Here is a 26126-nt window from a genome sequence, read left to right as displayed (position 1 = left end):
ACCTTCAGACATTGCCTGCTTTTCGTTGGGCACACACACACACACACACACACACACACACACACACACACACACACACACACACACACACACACCACACACACACACACACACACACACACACACACACACACACACACACACACACAGACACACACCATTCCTAGAAATATAATTCAACGTTTTTCTTTGTAACGTTGACATAATTTGACAAATAACAGAGAGAGAACAAGGGTCAAAGCTGCCAAAAGCTACATTCACTGCGTGGGCACAATTTAGAAAAATGTCCCTCCAATAACCAAACTCCATCAGAGACTTATGGCGCGTTTCCACTGCAGCGGGGTAGCCCCGTTTAAGCGTCCCTAAGCGTCCTCGCTCAGGCCTCGGGCTGCCTCGCTGGCCGGCCCAGGCCGTGGCGCATTTCCATTACAGTTTAGGACCTGGGGTAGTAACGCAGTGTAGGCGGGGCGATCAGCTTTGTTTTTGTTCACATTTCTCGTTGTTCCGTCGAGCTCCCGCTGGATTTTATCATCCCCAATGAGATGAAGGAACGTCGTCACCTCCTCGGTCGACCACGGTGTGCTTTTCTTAGAAGTAGCCATTTTTGTAGCTCCTCCGTTTACAAAATGCTGTGTATAAAAATGCTGCAAGCTTGCTTCTAGATATATATGCGACGCTAGGGATGAACTCGCACGCAATCTTGTGACGATTCTCTCTGACCAATCAGCAGTCGAGAGTGTTGACGTCACTAGTTCAGCCCTGGCTGAGGGAACCACGATTTTATGAGGCCGGAAAAAGAGGGAAAAAGTACCCGCTGGCCGGTACTAGGCTATATGGAAACGCCACCAAAAACCGGCCTGGCCGCTTGAGGACGGTTAAGGACGCTTAAACGGGGCTACCCGCTGCAGTGGAAACGCGCCATAAGTCCTCATTAGTTATTATTTCCTGGTGATTCTACACATCCTCAGATCCTCATGGGGTTTTACAGGTCACAGGGCCTTACGTGACCCCATGCCTTTTAGTTGTCCGTCACTGATTCAAAAATATATCCTGATCTTTCTTTAGATTTAGACTTGATTTTGGAGTGTTCACCTATTTAGCTAAGGTAAATAAAGCTCAAACAAATCCTCTGAGAACATCACAGTAGTACAAGTTAATTCTGGTTATAGTTGTTTGCAGTAAGGAAAACAGTGAGATTAGCAAACAAGGAAGTGTTGATTTCAAAGGTTGCCAGTGCATTTCCACATGTCATGTGACAGGCACTATCTTCTGCAGAGAGAGGGGGGAGGGAGAGAGTGGAAGAGCTATTAGATTATGTAATATTGTTTTGTAGGAACTAATCTTCTTTATTAGGATGTTTGGAGCATTATAATTACCTCAGGCCGGACTGTCTGGGCATGATTGATCCTCTCCTGAAGATAAACAGCAAAAATATTTAATATCGAAGCCGGGATGAAATCTCATAGAGTGCATTCAAAATAAAAGTTGTATAATACACTGTTTTAGAGTCAAAATACTGTAATTTAGACATACCTTGCTCAACAGGTGAGTCACATGTGTCAACCGGCTGATGGTCACCTGGAAAAAATAAAAACATTTAACTGTGAGTTACATTGGGGTGGGTGTAAAACCATAATAAGAGTGTTGTTGACGTAAGCATAGGCAGATTCCCAGCAGTGAGTTTCCAAACATGAGTCAGGTTTTATCATGAGTGGAAAAACTGATTGGTACCCAAGCTGAGTTTAGCACAAACCATGGAAAACCTACTAAATACATGTATTTACGTATATACATTATATAAATACATTACACATCTGAAAGCCAGAGGAAAGCAAGAGAGTGAATTAGACATGAAAATACAAAGTTCATGCAGAGACAGGAAACGTTCTTGGTTACTGATAAACATGTCCTCAAGCAGAACAATGAGCAAGGTTAAAAGCTCAGCGGGAGACAACCTTCCCTAGCTTGGAATTTGACCGGTCTGTGGTGGTGAGTGACTTTGGTTTGATGTTTGGCTCAAAATATGCAGTCCAGGAGGCTACTGAACACTTATTAATCAGATAAATATAATAAATACAAACCAAGGTCATTTAAAAACAATGTTTAATATATTTTAGCTCACTAAACCACTCACTTATCTGTCTGAATTTCTGTTGCAGATATTTAGTGATTCAGGCAGCTCAAATATGCTGATAGATAGAAAAATCAACAGAGATGATTAGAACCTCTAAAGTAAGTCAAGATAAGTATACCCATAATAAGGGGTCGTGTAGAGAACCTCCGGACCACTGTCAAGGAAATGATGAATGAATTAAAATCAGATCTATTTGAATCACAACACTTACGCAAGACCCTTTAGTACAATGTGAACAATGGAAAATACTCGACCAGTTTAGACTAATGACAGGTTTGCAGTTGCTACACAGTTGGATTCAAGCCAACAATAAAAGAGTGTACTTTCCCATCCTGATTAACTTGTCTACTTTTACAGGTTTTTCCACCTCCAACCATTGTGGCGTTAACTTTCATATATTTTAAGACTATTTCCTGTCAGCTCTTTATTGTTTACAGAAAGCCACTGAGGAAATCTGACCCAACATTACAGAATGGTAGCATTATATGGTCACATTGAAAATATAAATATATACCTCGATCAAATATCACAGTAAAGGGGCTGGAGTGTTTGTATAGTCTCTATCAGTAATACTGCAACTACTCACACCTGCTTATCACAAATTAAAGGACATTCTGAATGATAAAGCAAGCAAAACGATCAATGTTCAATCGTTATCCAAATTGATCACCAGTTAATCGTTTTATTTCCATAGTGTTAGATAACGTTATATACTTTTAGGGATGCACGGTATGTTCTTTCAGCTGACAAGGATTTCTTAATGATACATACTTATACGAATGTACTACTTTTGGTCAACACTTATCATACATCTGTAATACATTTAGCAGACACTTTGTTCAAAGTGGCTTACACTACGTAGTGCATACTTCTGTATTATTTGTGGCTGTCTCGTGTAGACTAACATGGGATGTGGTACATTTGTTTGCTTCTTGTTTTATTAAAGGAAGCAGGAAATCCTACATTTAACTGGCAAGGTTTGTTTGTCTACCCTGTACTTTTTCATATGCGTCATGTTAATCCTCAATAATGGTTCATATTAACCGAAAGACAAGCAAGTGCCTGTGACTGTACTCACGTTGAGATCGCCTTTTGTAAAGCAGCAGCATCAGCAGCAGCAACCCTACGATCAGGGATCCGATGACCACCAGAGGAGCGACTACTTTGGTGGTGCCATCCATCTTATTCCCCTGGGCACGTCCTGAATAAAACCAAGAAAGATTAAATGTGTTAATACTTTAACTCATGAACAAAAACAGTGAGCTTCTATTGGTAAAATCAGACTGGTTGGATGTTCACCCTATATTACTCTTGCAAACTACTTTCACTTGCACTTTAATTTCCAATGCGGTCTGCACAATTTGGCCATAGGAAAATGACGTCAGCTCTTTTGAAAGGGTTTTCAGTTAATGATAATAAATAAAACTGAAGAAAAGCTGTAGTTCAACAACACAAAAAGCATTAACCGGTAGCCTGGACTGTCAAGCATAGCTTTCTTTGTTTGTGAGGAGCAATATTTTGGAGTTTTCCGTAACATGACAGTTCAAAAACAACTGAAGCAGAGATGTGTTGTCATAAATAAATACAACTGTATGACCTGCCAATAACAAGCCTATTAAAACTACATTTGACACGTTTTGTTGCTGTGGGATAATTCAGTCCTCTGTCACGCTCTGCAGCAAAACAAATAAGATAAGATAAGATGGACCTTTATTAATCCCCGTGGGGAAATTCAGTAGTTTAAGAGCAACAGGTAGGATTGAAAACAGGACAGCACAGATTCACACAATTAAGGATAGAATCAAAGATACAAATGATAAAATAACTATAAAATAAGAAATGAATTAAAATGAACATATATACATATTGGTCATGTGTACATAATATTTACGTGTGTGTGAAAACAGTATGTATTTTATGTTATTAAATAATGCACCAAGTTGGCTTGGGGTTCAAAGTCTTTTTTAGTTGTGCAATCAATAATGAAGGTCTGTTTATGCAACTCCAGTTATAGTCATTGCTTTCAGACTTCAAGTAAATCGAGACCTCAGATGTAACAGTGGCTGAAATGTTTGTATGGCATTTCCTTGTGTGAAGAACAAGTGAACCAAAAGGCCTAAAAGTTATCAAGCGAAGTAATCAGCAACAAATACCTGTCTTTTCTGGCTCTTGTACTGTATATGTGGCCTCTTCCTCGTTTCCTCCACTGACATTAAACACTTTGCAAGTGTAGCTGGAGAAAGTAGATCCGTCCATCAAAGTCAGCTTACTGGAGAGGTTAAACAGACCACTTTCAGTCTTCTTCGCCTCCATTTGAGAGCTTTTGGTCCACTCTGTGCCGAACTCATCAAACCAGCAAAGTTGACCTTCTGGATAGCCACTGTCGGAATCGCACATCAGGGTACTTGTCTGAGGGTCTAATTTTATAGCTGGTTTGTTGTACTTGGCTGTAAAGGATAGAGGGAGGAAAAACATGACCATAAAGCCGAACCTTGCCCCATCATAAAATGACACAAATGAAATATCAAGAAAATGTTTGTTGATCCTTATATTCTAAAAGAAGTATAAAGTGCAATATGTGGTAAGCAGCAATGCATAACTGACTTATGTAACATTGAAACTGAAAGTAACTAAACACAGCAAGGGGAATACCAATCAGATAAGCAAGGAAAATCCCCTGGATCTCTGAATTGTCTCAAGTATCAAGACAGCAATTACGTATTATAAATGCATGTTCAGTTAGCAAGCAGAATAAACAAATGTTTAGAGAAACAACTGTACTTGCAGTGAAGATATTAAATTAGTTAGCAGAATAGCATTTGACTCAAAATGGTCACCTATTGTTGTGACAAATAGTTCCAGTGCAGTGGTCAACCACGGCTGGAGGGTCTCACCTGTTACTCTAAGCCGGGTGTTTTTGAATCCATCTCCACTTTCTGTCATCACGTTACATGTATATTCTCCCTGGTCCTTTACAGAAGTGCTGGTAATGAGCAGGGAGACGTTCCTGTTTGTGGTGTTCCAGGACGGCTCAGCAAATGAATAGCCTGACTCTGCTGTAGTGCTACCTTTGTGAAAAGACAGTAATGCTTCTTCAACTCCCTCTTTTTTCCACTCGACCCAGACGAGTTTTCCACCCTCTGCTTCTGGTGAGTGTATGTAAACACATTCCAGCAATGACTGCTGGCCATATTTTCCCACATTTTCAGCACGGACTTCCAGATCTACAAAAGCTGTAGCAGAAAATATTTTGTTATAGAGACACAAAGCTACATCAGTAGCAAACAGCATTTCATACGTGAAATTCTAAGATTACAGCAAAATGTACCTGTATGTCCAATGCTGAGATGGATGAAAGTGAACAAAAGAAGGACACCATTTGAGGCCATGTTGATTTATCTGAAATGACAAAACAAACACATACTCGTTTTAATATCTAAAGTACAAAAGGGTAGTCAAGTTCGCTATGCACCAAGTTAACAACTCCTACACTTCTCGCCCTTGTGACATCACTATTGTTAAACTTATTTACACAATGATAACCAATGATGTTCTGCTGCATTGTTCTTCTGAAAGCACTCTTTTCATTATACCCTGAACAATGACACATGGAAGCACAAAGAGCAATATGCAGCTCATCAAAATGAATTGGTCAGTTCTTTTTTTTTTACATTAACATTGTTTAGCAACACTTTGAAGATGGTTCTAGTTGTGTCACAAGGGACTATTTGTTCTCTCTTGAAGCATGCACTCATAGCAGTTAGTGTTTTAATGTGAACTTGCTAAAGACCAACATTCTCAGAGTTCAGGTACTACACAGCGTGTATTGACTGCCAAACCATGGCGGTTCCTTTGGATATTTTCTTCTGCCCTCCAGCTATTTGGAAAATATATCTCACGATCTGATTTCAATTTAGGTTTGCACGTTTGTTCCTTAGTTGCCATAGATACCTTGCATTCATGGGCTCTTTGGTTGAATACACCTGGCAGACAAAAAGAGCTTAAAATGGGGGGCGTTGGGGATGAGATGATAGAATGTGTTACTCCGTTATTAAGTTATAAATTGAGTTTATTGTTGCTTGCCTAAGTTCTCCCAATAGCATAGTATACATGCATGCCTAGACACAGGTGTTCCTAAACAGACCAAAGACAGGTCAGCATGTCTGTTTGTGTGTGTTTGTGTGTATTTGTGTGTGTCTCTCCCCTCTTCCCCTGATTGTCTCTCTGTACCTACATAAAAGGCCTGAGGAAAGCTACAGTCTCTCTCTTACACTTCCCCTCCACACATGGCCCTGTTTTTGTGTGCCCAAGTTTTCTTTGTTGAAGAAAAAAGAAACGCAGGGTTAGAGTGAATAAACTACAGATTTGATTACGGGATGGGGATCACCTGAAGGAGAGGCGGCACCTGCAGGGAGACAATCAGGGAAAGAAGGGAGAGACACACCCAAACACACCCAAGCAGACAAACTGACATGTAACACAGGTAAAAGGAAGCAAGATAATTCATTTTCTCTACATATTCATTCATATTTATAGAAACAGATACATGAGCCTTAGATTGCCAAAGCCTGCTAATTTGCAATACTTGTCCTTTAAGGGCCTAAAAACTGTAGAAAAAAACACGGAAAGAACTCAGTTTAAACTTGGGTTTGAAATGATTCTGGTTTCTGTTTGAACCGTCTACTTTTGATTTATAAAGAATGTGCCAACAGCGAGATCTTATTAGCGACGCCATCTTCTGTAAAATGTTTGTTCACAGGCTACACATTTTTCAAGAAGGTTGGGTATTAGATTCAGACCTGCACAGTACCATAAATGCAACCAAAGCAGTTGCTCGATGGTAAATGGGTATCTTAAAGGTGACATGTCATGCTTTTCCGGTTAGTACCCGTCCCCTTGTGTGTTATGAAGGTTTTTATGCATGTAAACGGTGTGCAGAGTCAAAACCCTCAAAGTACACCATGTAGGGAGTACAACTCTAAGAAAATAGTAATACCTCCCCAAAACGCCTCGTTGGAGATACGTCACTGTCCATTTGATTCTTCCGAGGACATCATGATGTCATGTGGGAGGCGTGTGGCGCAGTGGATAGAGCCTTGGTGTTGGGTTCAGGGGGTCACAGGTTCGAACCCCACTGCAGTCAGCATGTCGTTGTGTCCCTGGGCAAGACACTTCACCCCAAATTTCTCCTGTAGGGATTGCCCACAGTATTGAGTATGGAAGTCGCTTTGGATAAAAGCGTCTAACAAGTGACATGTAATGTAATAATAATGTCGTCCCCGGAACGAAATGGACCAATCCGTGGAGCCGTTACGTTACGTCACGTCCGCGGAGCCGTTACGTTAAGCCCCCGCTGATTGGTCCAAATTGACCAATCCACGGACTTCCTCACACACTCAGTGCAGGCAGCTATCTCTCCTCCCTGGCTGCAGGCTGATAACAGACAGTTGGGATCGCGGCGAAATTCTCTCAGCAGACCCATTCTCACAGCGTTTATCAACCTTTTTCTTACTCAATATCAAGCCACACTTATTGTTTTTACTTCGGCTGTTACTTTGTGTGTGCTCAGGGTGAGTTTGGCTGTGTTTCGCTGTTTATCGCTAAACAAGGAAATCACACCTCCACGGAGCTCAGCGCGATTCACAACGTCCCGACCAATCGGAGCACACTGGGCTCGCAGTGGCGTTTTCTCCCGGAGGCCAAGGGAAGCCAGGCTTCCCTTGTTTTTTCGGATTGTAGTTATAATTTAAATAAATAAATAAAAACACTTTGTTTTGTTTCGATAATTCTCCTTTGCTGTGTGTTGCTGCCGGCCCGTCGCTCCCCCATTCTCATTGAGTATTTTACAAAGAGTGAAACAAACAGCGCCCCTCTAGATGTTATGGTGAAACAGTAGATTGCACTCTCTGTTGTGAGAGGAGGCCAGCCGAATCTAGCTTCCCTTGGTGAAAAAAAATGGAGGGATTGACCAATCAGATGAGGCCCACGTGATGCCCCTGCCAACCTGTGATTGGTCAAGGCCATGCCAAGGGAAGCCAGCCGCCTCTTGCTTCCCTTCAGAGGCGGCTGGCGGCTGGCGATTTGATTGGACACTGCCATCCAATCAAATCACATCAACATCAGTTTTAATACTGTAACTGTCATCACCGCCGTCAGAAATTATCAAGCAAATGAAGCATTATGGAGGGTGGAGATTTGGCGTACTTAATCAAACATAACTTTACTAAACTTCTGCTACAGCAGCAACTGAAAATTAAATCAGATGACAGGCCAATGCCCGCACTCGAGCTGTGTGTACACAGAGGAAAAAGGGAGAGAATCGGACGTTCAATGAGGACAATTATGTCCGCACGGAGTGGCTAACTGGAAGCGCTAAACTTCAGCGTCTATTTTGCTGGCCATGTCTTCTTTTTGACAAGGATTCGTGCTCCCTGAACAATCCTTGGGCAACTTCAGGATTCATCGACCTTGCCAACCTGTCACGGGCAATTGAGAGGCACGGTAAATCCAAAAATCACATAGATTGTGTTATTGTCTGCATACATTAATAAGTAAAATGCTTAAATTAATAAGGAGAGTTTCAGCTGGAGAGTGCGTGCGGACCTTTCGGTTAGATAACAGGCGAGTGCAAGTCCTGCATCTGTGTGATACAAATGTGTGTAAAATGATACCGGGTGCTGTAATCACTCATCTGGTTACGTTATTGACCACCCCCCCCGACCCAAAAAATGGGCTTCCCCTACATTTTTCCCCACGCCACGCTACTGAGGGAGGGGGGGGGGGGCAAGAGCTGCAACGAGCCGTTTAGTGGAGAGAGTGAATACACGTAGTTTACAGAGATGCTGTATGCGAAACCAATGTGAATTTGGAAGATTGCACAGTATACATCTATTCTAGTAGACCTCAACAATGGAATTTTGATCAGTGGAAATGGCCATGACATGTGACCTTTAATGTATTTAATGTATATTTTGTTTTTGCAATACTGCTCTTTGTTCCTAGACGTTTCTCATATTGTAACTGGATATTGAACATCAAACACCTGCTTGACCAGCTTTCCACTTTCACTTTTTCAGTGTTTGTATTTACTTTCACTTGAACTGCCACTTAACTCTGCAAGAAATAAAACAGGGGAGAAAAAAGCGAAGTGATAGTGAAAGAGATATCCACTTTAAAATGAAAAACTTGAAAGCTCAAGAGTTGACACATATTAAGCAATTTCTTCTTCACTTCAGAGAGCTGAGGAACACATTTCTGTGATAATCCCTGTGCTCTTTTTTTATTTGCTTTCATAAAGTTAAGTGTTAGACCCAAGGATTGTAGCTCACTCTGTCTCTCTGCACTTGCAACAAAATTGACAAAATGTACTTTATTTTGAACTCACTCAAGTTTGAGACTTCCCACCTTGTGCCCAAACCATCCTTAAAAGGCATAGGAATACATTGTGCTGTTTTGTTGGACTCAGGTACAGCTTGTTCATCCACATGATCAAAACGGAACAGGCTTTTGCAAAAAGAAATGTGTCTATTTCCCATAACACAAAGGTGCAGGGGCAGCCTCCCATCACCAAAGCAACTTTTTTGTATATTTTAACTCAGTCAGTCAGAGAATTCTTACTCAATCACAGCGCAAAAAAAACACAAAAGAAATATCCTAACCAAAAGCATAATTAACTGCAGCTGTTATGTGGCGGAAGCCTTTCTAAAAATCTTGGACAGGGTGAATAAACATCTGCATTCCCACACAACCGCTTGAGGATTGAATCCAAGAATGTATCCTCTGATTGATACACACAGGTCACATACAGCACATCCCATATGTCAGTCCAACACTGAGTTATGGATATGCACTGCATGTGGGTTAACATCTAGCACATTGTGGTTTTCAACAGCAATACAGTTTATGACAGAGTGTTCTCCTGGGAGTACTGTCATAATTGTTTTCCTTATTTAAAAACATGGATAATATGACCCGAGTGGCCTGGCCTTTTTATTCACTTCCTATTTGGACACTGTGTCAACGTCCTGAAGGCGTTGACCTGAAGGCAAGAGAACTTGAAATGATACACACCTGAACCGTTTTCTATTCTAAACAATGGTATATGATCCTAAGTTTAAAAAAAACAAGAGGTAACCATGAAGTTGTTCAAATCAGTATGACAATATTAATAATAATACTTTTTATTATTATCAGGGGAAAGACAGGGCTGTGAAAACAATATGGTTATATGTTCTATGCCTTAGCCATGTACCAGAACAGATCCAATATTCAGAATGTTGACCTCTTAATAAAAAAGTATATTTTCCTATTCCATCAACAACCCCTCTTCTTACTGAAGAGCGTTTTAAAGTCAGGAAATATTTATAAACAGTGATCTAGAATTCAGTTCTCACTTTCATCATTTCCTGAATGTGTGCAACGTTACCTCTGTCAAAACAGCAAAAACCATGGTGATGATCACTTTTGATGACTTTTTGATAGCCCATGCAACACTCACTTCAACTTTTAAAAAAAATGGGAATTGAAAGTCCCACTAGTTAGTAACATTTATTCCAACATAAACTAACATACATAAAAAGAGAGTGGCCGTTAGTATTACATATAAACATGATATAAACACATGCAATACTGCACTATTCTACTAGTATCTAACAGCAAAGGTGTCTGATGTAGCCCAGTTTTAATTCTGCAAGGCTTCTCTACCTAAACGTTTACCACTGTGTTAATTATGGCAAAAACGTTTTTTAAATAACAAAAACAATTGTGTGATTGTTATTATTATTATTTTAGTACAAACAGACTTCATATATCTCAAAGTGATAGAATACTTGTATTGTTTAATTTAATGTGACATAAACATATTGTGTGGAAATCAAAGGCTACAAGCAACTTCATTGTGCATTGCTTATTTAAGTCTAAGTTAACAACGTCTATGGCAGTTTAGGCACTGTTGTGACGCTTGTGCTGTGTATGCAAATATTGTAACTTGTCGGACGTGTCTGTTCCGTATTAGTTATCTATTCTAGAGAATACAAGAGGAAGCACTGTAAAACATTCATAACTTTGGTATTTTATAAAGGTTTTAGGCGTAGAAGAGTTTTGGGTCATGTTAAGTATCCTACCAGTGGAGCTATAGGCTACTGTATTTGGAGCGAGGTTGAGCTCACGAGGGCATTGAGTAGATCGACTTTCCCCGTAAACATAGAAACAATTAACACATAATTCCAGAAATATATCATACATACACTATCGTTTCCGTACGTTACAAATACAGTATTTAAAGGACACTGTCGAAAAACATCAAAGAAAATCCTAATGGAGGTTGACTTAGCTACATTATGTAGGAACACTTTGCCTACATAACACATTATGATCCATGATGTCGCCAATATAACACAAAATGCCACGTCAAACTCACCGCACACGCTCCTCTAGAAGTCGACTTCTCTTGTCGGTGGATCCCTCGTTTATCTGAAATCTACTCGACTGTTTGCATGCTTCAAACAAGCTTACTTTCACTTTCATTCTGAATAGAGCGGCGGGCTAGGGTATAGGCTGGCTTGTAGGTGCTTTCGCGCAGTTGTGACACTGAACACATTTAAGAAAATAATGAAAAAGTTATTTGAACAACATTTTGGTCCATTCATTTCCTTTAATTCGAATTGCTTAAAAAAAGGCTTGCCAATATAGCCTTCATTTTACAATGGTTATCCTTTATGGATGATTCACAACTTTTCCCTGTCAACTTTATCATACATCTAAATGTTAACCTTATCTTTTTAGTTCATAACATTTTAGCTGGAGGGTAAAACTACAAAGAGCTGCAGTAAAACAACCATAATTTCTACATTGTAATCATTTAAAAAAGGTACAACAAACACAGAAAACATGGTCAAAATTGTTATTTAATGTTCTTTAACACTTGTGCCATTTCTTAATTTCAATTTTCTGCAGTGACTTACATCCAGCAACAGGAACTGATATAAGATGCAAACAGAGATAACTTGCATCATAACAGACGTTAAAAATAGACACCACAGAAATTACATTTCATGTACCTGAAATGTAGGTCGTCTGCCATGACGGCAGGTTGATACGGCAGTCACACACGTGACTCAACAAGACAGAAGCAGGAGGGAGTTTGAATTTTGGTTAAATAATGCGACAATGAAATGTACAAAAATATTTTTTCTATAATTCCATTGAGAAGAATAATAGACAAAATAAAAGTAGTGTTGAACATAGAAAAAAGGCAGAGCTTTCATAAGGTCACTTTTCAAATCTAGGATGGGTTTACAAGAAACACTTCATGACCAACAACATTCCATCGACCCACAATGGAAAACCTAGGCCTTGTTGATACACGTCGGATGCAAATCTTGAAACCCAACCTTGTTTGATGCTGTAGCCTAACACACAAAACAGGCACACTTTGTTGTAGAGTAAAATCACCTATAAAAACATGGGGCACTCAAAACCGGCACTGGGGTTACAGTTATCTAGGCCTAGTGACTACAATATAAAAAGGGCTTATTCCAATTCAGTTACCTGACATGGGACCTACAGTACTCATCTGAAGACTAATGTTTGCATCCTTCAGATCACAATAACAGTAATTTATGTGACTCCTATTTGGCTCCTTAGTGGATGATAATATAATCAGTAGAACGATTCCAACTTCATGCAACAACAATACAACAATTATTCCACAGAAAAATAAACAGGTTAAATCAATAAAAAATCTTCAGTTACGTTTCTTCTCACATTCATACTTTACAGACTAGACGTGCATGCAAGATGGATCAAAACTGAACACAGTGCAAAAGTGACAGCTTTTGAAGTTGCTTGTGTTCTGGAAACTGCTTGTATAATTACGTACAGCTCATGCTGTCTTAAATAATCAGGGGGAGATGAATTCATAATTTGTTGATAAGAGAAATATGATCCTTGTACCCTGTCTGCCATGTCTAATGCGTAACAGGGGCAAAGGCAGACTATTTGAAACATGTCCATAGAAATACATAAAGTGCTTCTGTCAAAACAAACAAACAATAAAAAACAGTACAAAACGACCTTAATAAAAGAAGTATCAAAACAATGCACTTGGGGGTGTGAAGGTAACTGGTGTCTGTTGGACATCAGAAACAATTACTGCAGTACAGGCAAATGGGACGGTATTCCTTGTTAAAAAATAAATAATTAAAATAGAGACAAGTTCAGAGATGAGTAGATGAAGGGGGTACGGGGGGGTCATTAGGGATTTATCCTAGGATGAGGCTGGACTTTCCGCCAGGGGGATTTCTACGGCCAGAGGGATTTACCCCGGCAGTATCGTCTGCTGGAGGACTCTCTTCCTTCTGTTCTGCAACCGCTTCAGGCTCCGGGGCACTGTTGTCTAAACATATGCAGGGAAATAGGCGACAATTTATTCCAATTCAAAACATTAACAGTGGAAAATTCACCATGGACTTGTCACAAAAATAGATGTGTTTGCGTGTGGTTATATGTATGTGTTTATGCACAGGCAATGACTGTATGTATGTGTACAGGTACCATAGAAATAGAATTTGACTATCACTACTGTAACATCTATTTCTATGACACGTATAAACAATGTATGCGTGTTGTATTTGAGATATTTATCCAAATGTTGTATGTAATATCGGACCCTGTTTTACAGTCTATAAAACCAGAGGTAAAACTGTGTGATGTGACCAGAAAATAACAGTTGCTTACCATAATCAAATTGATAATTTTCACCGTCCTAAAAAAGAAAGAAAGTCAGAAATGAATACACAAGTGGCCTTTGTGGGACAATAAGGGAAGATGAAGACAGACAAATATACATTCTTCTTCTTTTGCTTCCCTATATGTTTGCTTGCCCTAAGGTTTCACTTCATTTTTAACTACCAAAGCTCATGATCTCATGCGTGATCTTACGGGATTGTCTGCGGAGGGGCTGCTGCCCTGGTTCCCTCCTCTCCTCCGGGGGGCTGACGGTTCTCCACAAAGCACACCTGTGGGCTTCCCACCTGGAAGAACAAGGACACATGATTGCTCAGATTAAAATGCCATTACACAGTAGGTGCAAAGATTAAATGTAATACATTCTCAATTATTTTACACAGACAAATGTACTGATCTGATCATTGTACTGTATGATACATTTCCTCAACCAAATAGGTTTGGCTAAACTGAGTAAATTACCATTGGCAAGTACAATACTTTTTGTTGATGAAAACCATTATAGCTATCAGAAACAATGCGTTGTTACTAGAGCATATAACATTTCCTTTAATTTGATATTACTCGTAAAATAATTACAATGTTCCTGATCTAAGGGCAGTGTATCAACTAAAAATCATACATTGCTCTAATGCAGGGGTGTCCAAACTTTTTTCACCGAGTGCCACATACAGAAAAATATAGGAAGGGCTGGGCCAGTCACTAGATGTACATTGCCTCATAAGTTAAGTTATACGTCAGGAAAATTGATCAAATGTAGGTAAATTATGCTTGATACTTGAAAATGCCTTGAGAAAAAAACAGCCTATATCACAGCTCTCCATAGGGTTTCATTTATCTTGTTGGTAGCTCATCCCTCAGTTTGCTTATAATAAGGGGAAATATGTAGAAAATGTTTCCAACTTTAATTGACTGAATTTATTTGAAAAGTGGGCTTATTAACACATGAATACTACTGTGTAATATATTTGTGTAGAGGAAACTTCTGTGTAGCTATGCAGTGGGAGTCACCGACTCAGGAAGGAGACACGGGAAGAGCAGTAGCTTTGATGTCAAACACATGATGGTTTATTTGGAGTTAACGGCCGGAGGATTCACATCACAAGTCCAAGAGTCAGAGGTTCTGACTTCACGGTAGAGTTGCCACGTCAATTCTGAAGAACTCTACCCCAGACCCCTGTATTTAGCTAGTTCAGAGAGCATCATCAACATGCTGCATAACAAGATAGAATGATAACACCTCTATCAGCTGACGCCAACAGACAGGAACAGGGAGACAAAACACTGAGAGCACAGCAGCCAAGGTTACAGGTGCCTGTGCTCAGTCAGGACAGTTTGAACTGATACACTGGGTCAAAGTTATGGGCCTTGGAAAATATTTCCACAACAATTTGTACATATATATTTAAGAAGTACAATATAACACAAGCACAAGTTTCATTTGTGGGCCGTATTACATTATACTTTTAGAATTTGCTGAGGGCCGATTCAAAATGGTCCGCGGGCCGCATTTGGCCCCCGGGTAGTAGTTTGGACACCCCTGCTCTAATGGCTGGTGAATATGCAACATTTACATTGAAGCTTAAAGGTGGGGTAGGTAAGTTTCAGAAACCGGCTCGAGTGCACTAAAATTTGAAAGTACACAGCCGAAAAGAATCCGCCCCTTCCTTCAGACTTCCTTACAGAGCACCTCCTCCAACACACATGAACGCGCACATGACGTCAGCAGACTGGTGAAAGTGGCCGCCTGTTGCTGGCGAGTCATCGAAGTACTGCTGCAATGCACGCCCAATGACGGCACGCCCAATGAGGGCACGAGATACATTTGTGCGTGCACGAGATGGAAGGCTGACAGACCGGTCGGCAATCCAATCCGTTTAGCCGACCAGTATTACGGGTTCCACAGATGACATTTTTTAATGGATTTTTTGTCAAAGCACTTCAGATATTCATTGCTACCGGGATGTTAAGAGCATTCCATGGAATATAACAAAAAGTGTATCTCGAGCCGGTTTCTCAAACGTACCTACCCCACCTTTAAGCTCCATTAGCAGGGCATTTGTTTTGGTTATCAAATGATCGCAGGAAATAAAGCTGTTTCTACAATTTTTTCAAAAGAGTAAACAAAAAGCACTAAAATGTCAAAATGAAATGCAAGAGCATTGCCTTCCATGGTATGAGGTATTTCCCAGAAACGATTAAAACACAACTGGGGATATTGTTTGTGGGACAAATGCATTCCACTGACCTAATGGGATGACCCACATTATGCTGGACATTTCCTCGTACGCAAGTACCTCCTACATTTACTCCATTGTCTTTTTGTCCTTTCGATTTTGGAGGTTCCACTTTCTTATTAAATGGGTTTCTGACAATAACTCACATGGTCTAATAAAAAAAAAAGAATTCAATTTCCTTTCCTGCTGCTTTTTCTTCATGTCTGTTTTGGCTTAGTTTTTGATCCTAGGCTTATTTCCGGTCCTTATCTAAACAAGGCCAGCCAATGTTAGTGTTTCCCTGATATAAACCACACATGGACCACCTAGGTATATTAATTGCCTCCCAAGTATATTTGGAGATCCATTTTAACTTATTTTTCTTATCCGCACAGCATGTAGGATTATCCCGCAATAAACTACTGAGTACTGCGTCACCGCTTAATGGACTGAGGCGTATTGCCCACAAAAGGTCAAATCGTTTTTGGAGCACATTTTTCTCATGAGCTGAGAATTTGGAATTAATATAATGCAATCTTTATTTCTTGGTGGGATCCATTCCCTTGACACTGTTTCTATTGTAAATGCATCTGGGTCACACTTGTATACTGAATTGGTAGATCAGATCATACCATTTATATGTCGCCTTTTGATATTTTTGAAATGTCATTCCATCGACACACAACATTTTTCAAGTAGGTCCTGCTGACAGACTTTGACTTTGGTTTAAAAGTAAGCTATATTATATTTACATTTGATGCTCAAATCAAACGTTCTGGTCTGCAGGAACTTTGTTTTTATTGTCAACAGTGAAGTTAATGGAGGTTAAAAGTAAATAAGTACATTAACCCAAGTGCTGTTCTTAAAATCTGTTTTTAAATACTGATTTTAACATTAGCAATTCCTTTTTTATTATTTTACAGGAAAATACGGTATATTTTTGTTCACTACTTTCCGCATACAGCGTTTGTTTGAACAGTAGATGAAGGCCTCATTTGTGTGAGAATGTGTTTATAAAGTGAAAATAAAAGCAATATTAGAAGGTTTCGTATTGTGTTTGAGGAAATTGGTTGGTTAAAAAAAGAAAAACTATGATCCTAGTCGTAAAATACTTAATTACAGTCAGGACAAAAGCTCATTGATGTAATGTATTGCGAGGGAAGTAAGGAGGAAGAAGGAAATGTCAGGGGGAATGTAAGGAAGCTTCAGTAGGCGTTCAGCCTGTTACCATGTAGAGTTTCAATAAATATCCTCTGTAGGAGTTTAAGACTTAGAAGAAAAACATACTTTTACTGTTAGAGAATATTTCTTCCTTATTCCTAAGTGTCAAAGAATAATTCTTCCTTACTCCTAAGATATTTAACCTTATTGCCTGTTGACGTTTACGACCAAACCCTGGCTCTGTTATCTCTCTTAAGGAATGGGAGGCTCCAGCTATCTTGATAAACCAGTTCAACTCTCGGTCAAATGGTTTACGGCTGTGGGAACGCTGGCTTTCTAAGCTCCACAGATGTTTACGCCTCCCTCAATATGCTCATTAACTCTCTGTAAACTAGTTAAAAGGGCTATCGAGAGATAGGCTGATCAGAATTGACATGACAACCCACCCGTGCAGTCAGAACCTTTTGCTGCTGTGACTTGTGATATGAATTCTCCGGCCGTATCCTTGCAATAAACTATCATTGTTTGACATCAAAGCTCCAACTCTCCTCGTGTCTCTCTTGCCCCTTTCACACCAGCGCTTTTTCAGCTCCGGCTCGGAGCTGGAGCCTGAAAAGCGCCGGTTTTTTCCTGTTCACACCGCAGCGGCGCCGGCTCTTAGCTCCGGAATCGGGTTCACTTCCAGCTCCAAAAAATTGTCGGTCTAGAGGCAAGAGCTTCGGAGCTAAGAGGTGGCGTCGCTTACGTCTCTCTTACGTCGAGGCGTGCAGGAAACTAAACCCTCCTCTCCTGAACATGGGTCGACTGTCATGCCTGCCTACAAGCAGTAGTGCTTATAAACACACTTTATAAAGTCAGGCAACACTAACCAGGCTTCGTGTGATTCTGTTTATTTGTATCTTACTTTGACCATCCGTTCATTGTTATTGATCATTGTGGAGAGAGGCAGACGTTTTGTTTTGTATTATAGCAGCTATCGGATGGAATCAATACATGGGCTGCACAGGTTGTCGTGTCCGACTATCACAAGTAGAATCATAATAAAAATACGCCGGTAAAATGTGCCTGTAGAAAACGGTTTATGCCACAATAGGATAGCAATAGCAAGTAGTCAGTTTAGCTTCGGTTGCTATGCTAACATCACCCATTTTATACCAGAGAAACTTTCATAACAGCGTTGTGATCCCAAACAGCGTCAATTCAGACTGACACACATTCACTTAGGCTAAGGGGAACTGGGGATATGTATAAGCTGCTTGTGTGAGTCGGACAGTGAATACTTTACAGCGGCCGCTGCAGTGTGAGCTAACCGGGAGCTAACGGGGGAGAATAAACTCCCGTGGAAGAGCAGCCAACACTGCAGCGGTCGGTAAATGCTGCAGAAACACATTAATAAACAATGAACCACGGCACTCTGGAGCAAAGTATAAGGTTGGAGAAGTCGTTATTCAATTTAATCTGGCTTCGTGTGATTAAAAGCAACACGATCATCGACCCGACGCAGTTCCCCGTTGTTGTGAGCGCCGTAATGCCGTTGGGGAGCAAATCAGCGATGTAAACGGTGACGTCATGACGCAGCAGCGGCAGCACCAGTCGGGTGCTGGGCGGTGTGAACAGAGCGGGAGCAGAAAAGGGAAACCGGAGCTGAACCAGAAAAGCTCTAGCTCGGAGCTAGAAAGGGAAAAGCACTGGTGTGAAAGCCGCATCTGAGTCCTGACTCTCCATTGCTGCAGAAGTTTCCCTTACATTTACTATTACATTTACAAAAATATCTGCCCCCTCCATGTAATACTTTGATGTTGGATTTTACAGCAATAAATACATAGGCAATACCCACTGTTCTGAGTGCATAGAAAAGTCAACCTTTATAACTCAGAAGATTGTATGCATCAGGGTTCATACACTTTTTCACCAATGGTTTTCAATGACTTTTCCATGACTTCTCCATGACCTTTACCTAATTTTCCATGACCAAAAGAATTACTCTTTCTCAGCGGAACCACTGAAAATGGTTTATTTGAACATGGAACAGGAAAATAAGGTCTGCATATGAAACATGTTGTGCCTATCTAAAACAAATCAAATGGTAGGCTTACTAGCTTCTACACGCTAAAGCAACTAAAATCTCTCACCAGCAAAACACATCGTCAGTTAAATGCCTTTTACGTTTCATTATTACGATACAGTATTTATTATCATTATAGTATTACTATTTCGGCGATTAGATAAAATATAAATTATATTTGATGCAACTTTAGTTAAACTTCCATGACTTTTCCAAAACTTTGGGAAAGATATTGTTTTCCATAACTTTTCCAGAGCCTGGAATTCGCATTTTGAATTTCCATGACTTTTCCAGGTTTTTAATGACCGTAAGAACCCTGATGCATGTTGCGGTCTTATTTTTACTTTGACATTACTTTTGACTCTTTTTAAAACATTTACATTTGATTTAAAAAATGAAATGAGTGCCTTGCTTGCAGTAATTTATTGAATCACAACAACTGATTCGAGATATTTATTTATTCTTGCCATCACACAGCCCTAGTAAATATGGCCGTAGACAGATGTTGGGATTAATGGAGAACCACCATTGACTGAATATCTACTGATTGAAAGAGAAATCAACTCATCATGTGAGCACCTAACACATGTAATGTTAAGAAGCAGCACTGGGCACAGCAAATGTTATTCCTATGTATTCAGCTGTCTCAGGTTTTGACTAGCAGAGAATCAGTTTGGTTCTGCAGCAAGAGAACACCTTGTATCTCCTTTGAAGGCAAAACAATATTCTCTACTTTGTTTGTCATCGCCATTGGGTGTGTGTGTTCTGCTTTAGTTTTTTAGTCACACCATCCGTAAATGTTTTGATAACTCGTCAAAATAAAAAGGGGAACTGAAAATTACTAAATAAGCTTTAATATTTAGAGAAGAGAGACATTGTACCTGGTGGGTTGTTCCTCCGATTAGCATAGAGGTCCTCTGGCTCAGCGAAAACACTGGAGGCCATCTTGTTTTTCCGGACGGGAGGCTTATCCCCATCTGGACCAAGTGAAATGTTCGAGGCACCGCCAGGAGGGCGCAAGATCCTGCAAAGAGAGAGATGGTCAGAACTGTTCCGGAAAGCTGGATCACACTGGCTGATTGTTCTGGAGAGTCTTTTCCCAGATCCTAAATGAATGTAAAATGTTTGAACCTGCTGCTGTGGTTTAGACTAATGATGTGCAGAATTAATCAGTGAGAAATACTTTTTTTGTTTACACCTGTACACTTGTGTCAATAAACAAAGGTTAACATTTTTGTTAAGCAACATTTAACAACCTGCTACCCTAGGTCAAATGTAATGACTTAATTTGTCTATCAGATGTTTCAACTCATCAGAGTGGATGTCGAGTATCTTTGTCTCGACAGCCAGACTCAAGTGGCGAGGAAAGACCAGTTGGTCACTGCCAAAATAAAAAGGTCACATCAAACACGTCATTAATGTTTCAAATTTAAGTTTAAGTGACTAAAGGAATACAAAAGCATTTCCTATAATGTGTCTATGTGTGTTTTGAATGTGGGCTACAGCTGTTCCCCTGAAAATATGAATTATGTAAACAATGAAATGTGATTATTAATGCAGCGGTTTTGGATACTTTGTAAGACCAATTTATATCAGCAAAGGTAGAATTATATATGTTTTAAACTTATTAGTATAATGCAACACAGTCAACACCACCCAAACCAGAGCCTTGAAAATCTTTACTAGGTAAATGCAGCAATATTGCATTATACCCCTGAACTTGGTGTGCCTGATAAACTAAGACAAGACAACTAAGTATTGGCTATATACTTTAAGGTGGCAATTTTACTGTTCACATCGTTATATGTATATCAATATTGATAATTTAATAAATAATTGTAAAAAGTAAGACAAAATAGTAATTGCATACTGTAACATTAGCCTAGTGTATCCTTTAACAATGTGACTGTCTAGATATGATTGAAAATGCACCTTCTTAACCTCATACATCACTACAATCTCAATCGTTCATTTATTTATCCTGACAGTTTTTCGTCTTCGAGATATCACCGGATGTGGGATTAATTTCACTGCATCTCTATGATGAAACATATATATGTGGCCGGGTTATTGTCAGGTGTAGCCAGCTGTAACATGGCCCTCGCCTCAATGCGGCCACATGCAGGGAAACCTGAAAGATGTCTTATTGTACTTCACTGGTCTCCTCGATCACTGATATGAAAACCACGGGGGCCCCACCCAAACGGAATGACACCCCATACATATTTAGTTTCAGACAATAAAAACGTAAAATAGAAATATATCATTATTAAATTGAGCTGTCCATTAAACAAACGTGTTAGCGTTGCCTAGTCTGCACTAGCTAGCTAAGAAGCTTCTCTACAAAAGAGAGGGCACATGTGTGCTATGTTGCTAACGTTAAAAAATGGTCCATCCCGACAGACACAACGGGAAGGTGTGGTACTAAGATTTTTCCTAGCATCGCCGCCCCATGCTTAGTTTCGAGCATTTCGCGTTGGAAAAGCAATAATTACAGGAAGGGTTCGGGAAATTAAAAGTCTTCCTTTTGAGGTTAACCCATGTTACGTTAGCGTTGATGATAACGTCAGAGGATGCTGGACTTGTTGGCATCATGTTGGCTAACGGGTAACTGTCTGAACGTCGTCTTTTACCTGGAACTGCTTTTAGAACCAGGCTCCATCCCTTGATATATTTTCGTCGTCGTCATTATGTTGCACTAGGAGTCGTTAAATATGTATAAATCTGAAAAGATACACGCGAATTACACTTTCATTAGCTGCACTTCACCGCCTCATCATTGTCTATCCTAGCCAGTGGTTCCAAATAATCACCCTGCTTCCAGTCTGAGAGCACCAGTGTCCAAGTGACCAGAAGGAGGTGGTTCACTTCCGCTCCAATTTTCAGAATAAAACATATTGGCCTGTTAAATAAAAGGTTAGGGCGTTTGTTTATCATCATATCAAATGTGTAATGCATTTAATTACGCAGTGCATCATTGGAGATTGATAGCTATTTCTCTACTATTCCGTACTTTTGTGAAGTGACGCATTTTGATGACAAACACATCGCGTATCCGGTCTGTCGGTGCTCATTTCTGGCTAATTCTTCTTAGTATATCCAAAGATGCTTTGGTACCCTGTGTTTGGTACTAGGGATGCAGTAAAATAATCCATGGGTTTGATATTTGGTTTGACACAGAAGTTACTGTGTTTAAAATGGCATTTCGACAGAAGTTACTGTGTTTAAATGGCATTTCTAATCTTCAACCTACGTACCTCCAACACGTGATAAACTACGCTATGATTGGATCCGGGTAAATTAATTAAACAAAGGCATACTTTTGGATTATTCTCCTGTCTGGCGGCCACATTAATTTGATAACTGGGGAACAAACAAATTCTACTCATTTACCACAAGGATTATTGATAACTACCATGGGATTACACTCTTCATTGGAAGCAGGTCCTCCTTTCTGGCTCAGTTTTATTTCGCAGGAGTGATAAATAACAGGCACTGAAACGTTGACAGGCCTGTTTGCAGTTAACAAGAAGTGCTGACTTGCAGGGCTTACTGTATTATAGTAAAAGTAGAAAACAATAATCAAACTTCACCCCCTATACTACATATGACATTAAAACTACCTTAGTTTGACCCTGAACATTACACTTTTACACAATCTCTGGTAAAGCGGTTAATGGTTTCTGATCATTTGCATTCTATATGTAAAAAGGTGCTTAAACATATCCATAAAAAAAACGGTGACACTTGTTTAAAAAAAAACTCAATTTATTCCAATAACACATTTTCATAACAACAGATGTGAATTTTAACTGCAGGCTTTAATTGAGAACATAATTAAATGCCACCTGAATCAGAAACCCAATGACATAAGTATAAAAACAAAAAAGGGCCAAGGAGTTTTCTTTAAAACCTCCAGAAATAAAATCAACATGGCAAGCTTTTAAAATCTGCAGCACATTAATCTCACTGCAAAGTTCAGACATAAGAATGACATTATGGATGAATCTATTAACTGTGCCGCTGCCTTGGAGCATTTTGTAAAAGTATTCCACTGGATGGTATCAACACTGGTCATGAAGAGTTGAAGATTTGAAGATTGGGCATAACAAAGATGTTCAGGGATGAAAAGGGGAGGTAGGGATGTTTGTAGGAAACAGTCTTTAAAGAGAAAAGCCACCAGTTTGCTGTTGGAACACATCAATCGTATCTTCATCCTCCATTTCTAGCTGCAAGACAAGGTTCAAAGGTCAGTTAATAGTCTGTAAGTATTCAAATCAAAAGACAAAAAAAACAAATAATTCAAGTGCTTCTACTTAACTGACTTAGCGTGGAACAATATATTTCGTGAGTATTACATACTTGACACATTAATGCCTTATTAAAGCATTTGACAGAAGTAGCTCAAACATGACAGCCGCTGTGTTAGTGCTGCTGTCAACTCAGTTTGTTTTATTTTTTCCCTCCATTAGTTGGACTCTGATCTTGTTTATCTGAACTGTAACACATTACATATGTTTGGAAAGGGATGACGCAAAAGTAGGAAAACTCTCAGGACAGTCTCACTATAAAAAGTAGCTTTACAGCAGGTGTTCAGAGGACTTTGTTTACTTTTGTATTCTGCATTTAAGAATGACGTTATTTGGTTTTCAGAAGGACCTTTAGACCTTTTAAATCCTGTTGCCTCACCACATGCTTTTCTTGAAATACTTATTTATTTACTGGAAAGAATAGCTATAACAAAGAAAACAGTCAGAACATTTCCAAAGTAGCAGTCCTGTGAGTTAGTAGGGTGAAAAGCAGTGAAACCTTACCTGCGAGGGTGTGTCTGTTTCATTGATGGGCTGACCGTCAAATCGAAATCGTATCTGCCTCATTGACAGCCCCTATGTGGACAGAAAGATAAATGTTATGTTTAAAATATTGAAAGGAAACATTATGGGCACCCTAGTGACTTAAGTGCAGATCATGAGCTGCAAAATGAAAGTTAATGTTGCAAAGCTATCATGTCTTAGTTCTTTGAGAGCCCCACTTTCATTGTTGTTACACGTTTATGCAACAAATATAGAAAAATTAGCAAGCGAAACCGCAAAGTACCATAAATGCAATAACAGAATTGACTTTGCAATGTTTTGTTTACATCATTTTTTTTATTCAATTTAATTAATACAGACAATAGAAATATGAATTACAATAAACTGATATGCACATTTGAGAACAATGGAGTCTAGTGAATACTTGTTATGAGCATTAATGGAAAAAAAACCACATAAGCAACTATGTTCTATTGTCCTTGGTCTCCAGTTTAAAACCACCATTCACGCTACAAGCAATGCAAAGTTAAATATGACATATTTGGAGGAGTTGTAGTAATTGTTTGTAGTCTCACCTGCCGTTCACAATAAGCTTTCATCAGTTTACTGAGAGGAGTGTGCCTTTTGATCTTGAATTGCACCACTGAGCCATCCTGCCCTGCCACCTTCAGGTTGATGTGCTCATTGTTCTCAGTCTTCACTCCCTCCTAAAAAAAACAGAAACAGAAGTTTAACGTTAGGTTGATTGAAGTGATTTAAGGAAATTACAAGATGCTTTGTCAACTGTGGACTCCAACATGTGCAATGAGACCCCCTAACCAAAACATATCCCCCCTGGTCAGACACTATTTAAGATTGATGTACATTATGTACCTCAATTAATTGAGCCAAATGTATGTATAAAGTTATCCTATTATGTGTGTGATTTACATTTGTACCACAGTTTAAGTTACATTAGCTTTGACTGGACTGGGGATTAGCTAGCACTGAAAAAGGAGCAACATTACAACTTCAATGTTAGCATTTAGCATTAGCATTAAACAAGTAAATTGTATGGCCATTTTTAATGGCCTACAATGTATAACAATGCTTAATGGAATAGTCAGAGAAGTCAATAACAAATTACACGTATTAACAACCCTGTAATCCGGACACACTCGGGCGCTTGCTGGTGATGATTATGAACATTTCATACGAGATCCGCTGATAGTTAACGGTTTGTATCAAACAATTGATTTAGGCCCGGTGCTGCTGTGCACTGCTCCCCAACGTTACTCACTTTTCTTCGGTTCTTGCAAAGGTTACCTGGGCATGTAGTGACTATATCACAAGTGGCATTTAAGATGTATTGGTTACATTGTATTAAAAAGCTCTGGCAACTATTTTACATTTCGAACAGCCTGAGTCTCAGGCACATTAGCCATGTTAGCCTATTATGCTAACTTCGCCCGCTTGCTAGCTAGCTGCTAGCTAACGCGGTTGCTCTGGTTTGTGCTTTAATTATGCGAGCGTTGACAAATTCGCCTCAGATGTGGCATTTCAGTGAACGGTCTACAACTATGGCATATGGATTGCTGTAAATAAAAGCCGGTAGAAAATCCGCTCCTCACCTTAGGTTTTTCGTCTGCCATGGCTTCTGCTGTTGCCGAGTCTGTCTGCCTGCGCCTGTTATGCTGCGGCTGCGCTGTTTGTCCGGCGCGCCACTTTGCTTGGGTTGGTGCGCACAGCCAAAACAACTGAGCGCACTTTTAATATAATGTATTAAAGATGTATTTCCTCTGCATGGACCCTGTGTTCAAATCTTGGCAGAAATTAAATAGGAGGCTACTTGAGGAATAAAAGTATATCCCACTGCTTTGAACTAAATTGATTTGATGGACATAGTTATTTGTTGCTTGTCAGATTTACATTTAAAATAACAAGACTAATATGACCAAATACCAACAAGTAATGAAATACTGACAATTAGCTAAAACTTGACCAGCAATAAT

The 26126-nt window shown here is 39.6% G+C and overlaps 3 protein-coding genes across 5 annotated transcripts; all 3 read right to left on the bottom strand.

Moving 5' to 3' along the window:
• Positions 1-1060: 1060 nt before the first annotated feature.
• Positions 1061-11717, bottom strand: zgc:174863 (uncharacterized protein LOC100136852 homolog). 3 transcript variants are annotated; one of them, XM_034203529.1, is made up of 9 exons: positions 11553-11717; positions 5463-5533; positions 5029-5367; positions 4288-4581; positions 3213-3335; positions 2253-2288; positions 1534-1578; positions 1377-1412; positions 1061-1269 (listed from the first exon to the last, which is right to left on the bottom strand). In XM_034203529.1, the coding sequence occupies exons 2-8, from the start codon at positions 5521-5523 to the stop codon at positions 1378-1380; spliced, it is 933 nt and encodes a 310-aa protein (XP_034059420.1). In that variant the 5' UTR covers positions 5524-5533; positions 11553-11717; the 3' UTR covers positions 1061-1269; position 1377. The 3 variants fall into 3 exon arrangements, with proteins under 3 accessions (XP_034059420.1, XP_034059421.1, XP_034059422.1); XM_034203530.1 differs by lacking the exon at positions 11553-11717 and adding an exon at positions 7131-7221; XM_034203531.1 differs by lacking the exon at positions 2253-2288.
• A 302-nt stretch (positions 11718-12019) lies between these two features.
• On the bottom strand, positions 12020-22159 carry jpt1a (Jupiter microtubule associated homolog 1a). The gene is made up of 5 exons (XM_034203276.1): positions 21955-22159; positions 20203-20345; positions 14075-14166; positions 13871-13898; positions 12020-13529 (listed from the first exon to the last, which is right to left on the bottom strand). Exons 1-5 carry the CDS (start codon positions 22008-22010, stop codon positions 13396-13398), a joined length of 453 nt encoding a protein of 150 aa, XP_034059167.1. The 5' UTR covers positions 22011-22159; the 3' UTR covers positions 12020-13395.
• A 912-nt stretch (positions 22160-23071) lies between these two features.
• sumo2a (small ubiquitin like modifier 2a) lies at positions 23072-25866 on the bottom strand. Its single transcript, XM_034203587.1, has 4 exons — positions 25746-25866; positions 24711-24842; positions 24136-24207; positions 23072-23550 (listed from the first exon to the last, which is right to left on the bottom strand). The coding sequence occupies exons 1-4, from the start codon at positions 25764-25766 to the stop codon at positions 23485-23487; spliced, it is 291 nt and encodes a 96-aa protein (XP_034059478.1). The 5' UTR covers positions 25767-25866; the 3' UTR covers positions 23072-23484.
• Between the last annotated feature and the right edge of the window lie 260 nt (positions 25867-26126).

Source organism: Gymnodraco acuticeps, unplaced genomic scaffold (genome assembly GCF_902827175.1).
Source record: "Gymnodraco acuticeps unplaced genomic scaffold, fGymAcu1.1, whole genome shotgun sequence".
NCBI lineage: Eukaryota > Metazoa > Chordata > Actinopteri > Perciformes > Bathydraconidae > Gymnodraco > Gymnodraco acuticeps.
Note: the sequence above shows the minus strand (reverse complement) of the source record. Positions and strands in the feature narration are given on the sequence as shown.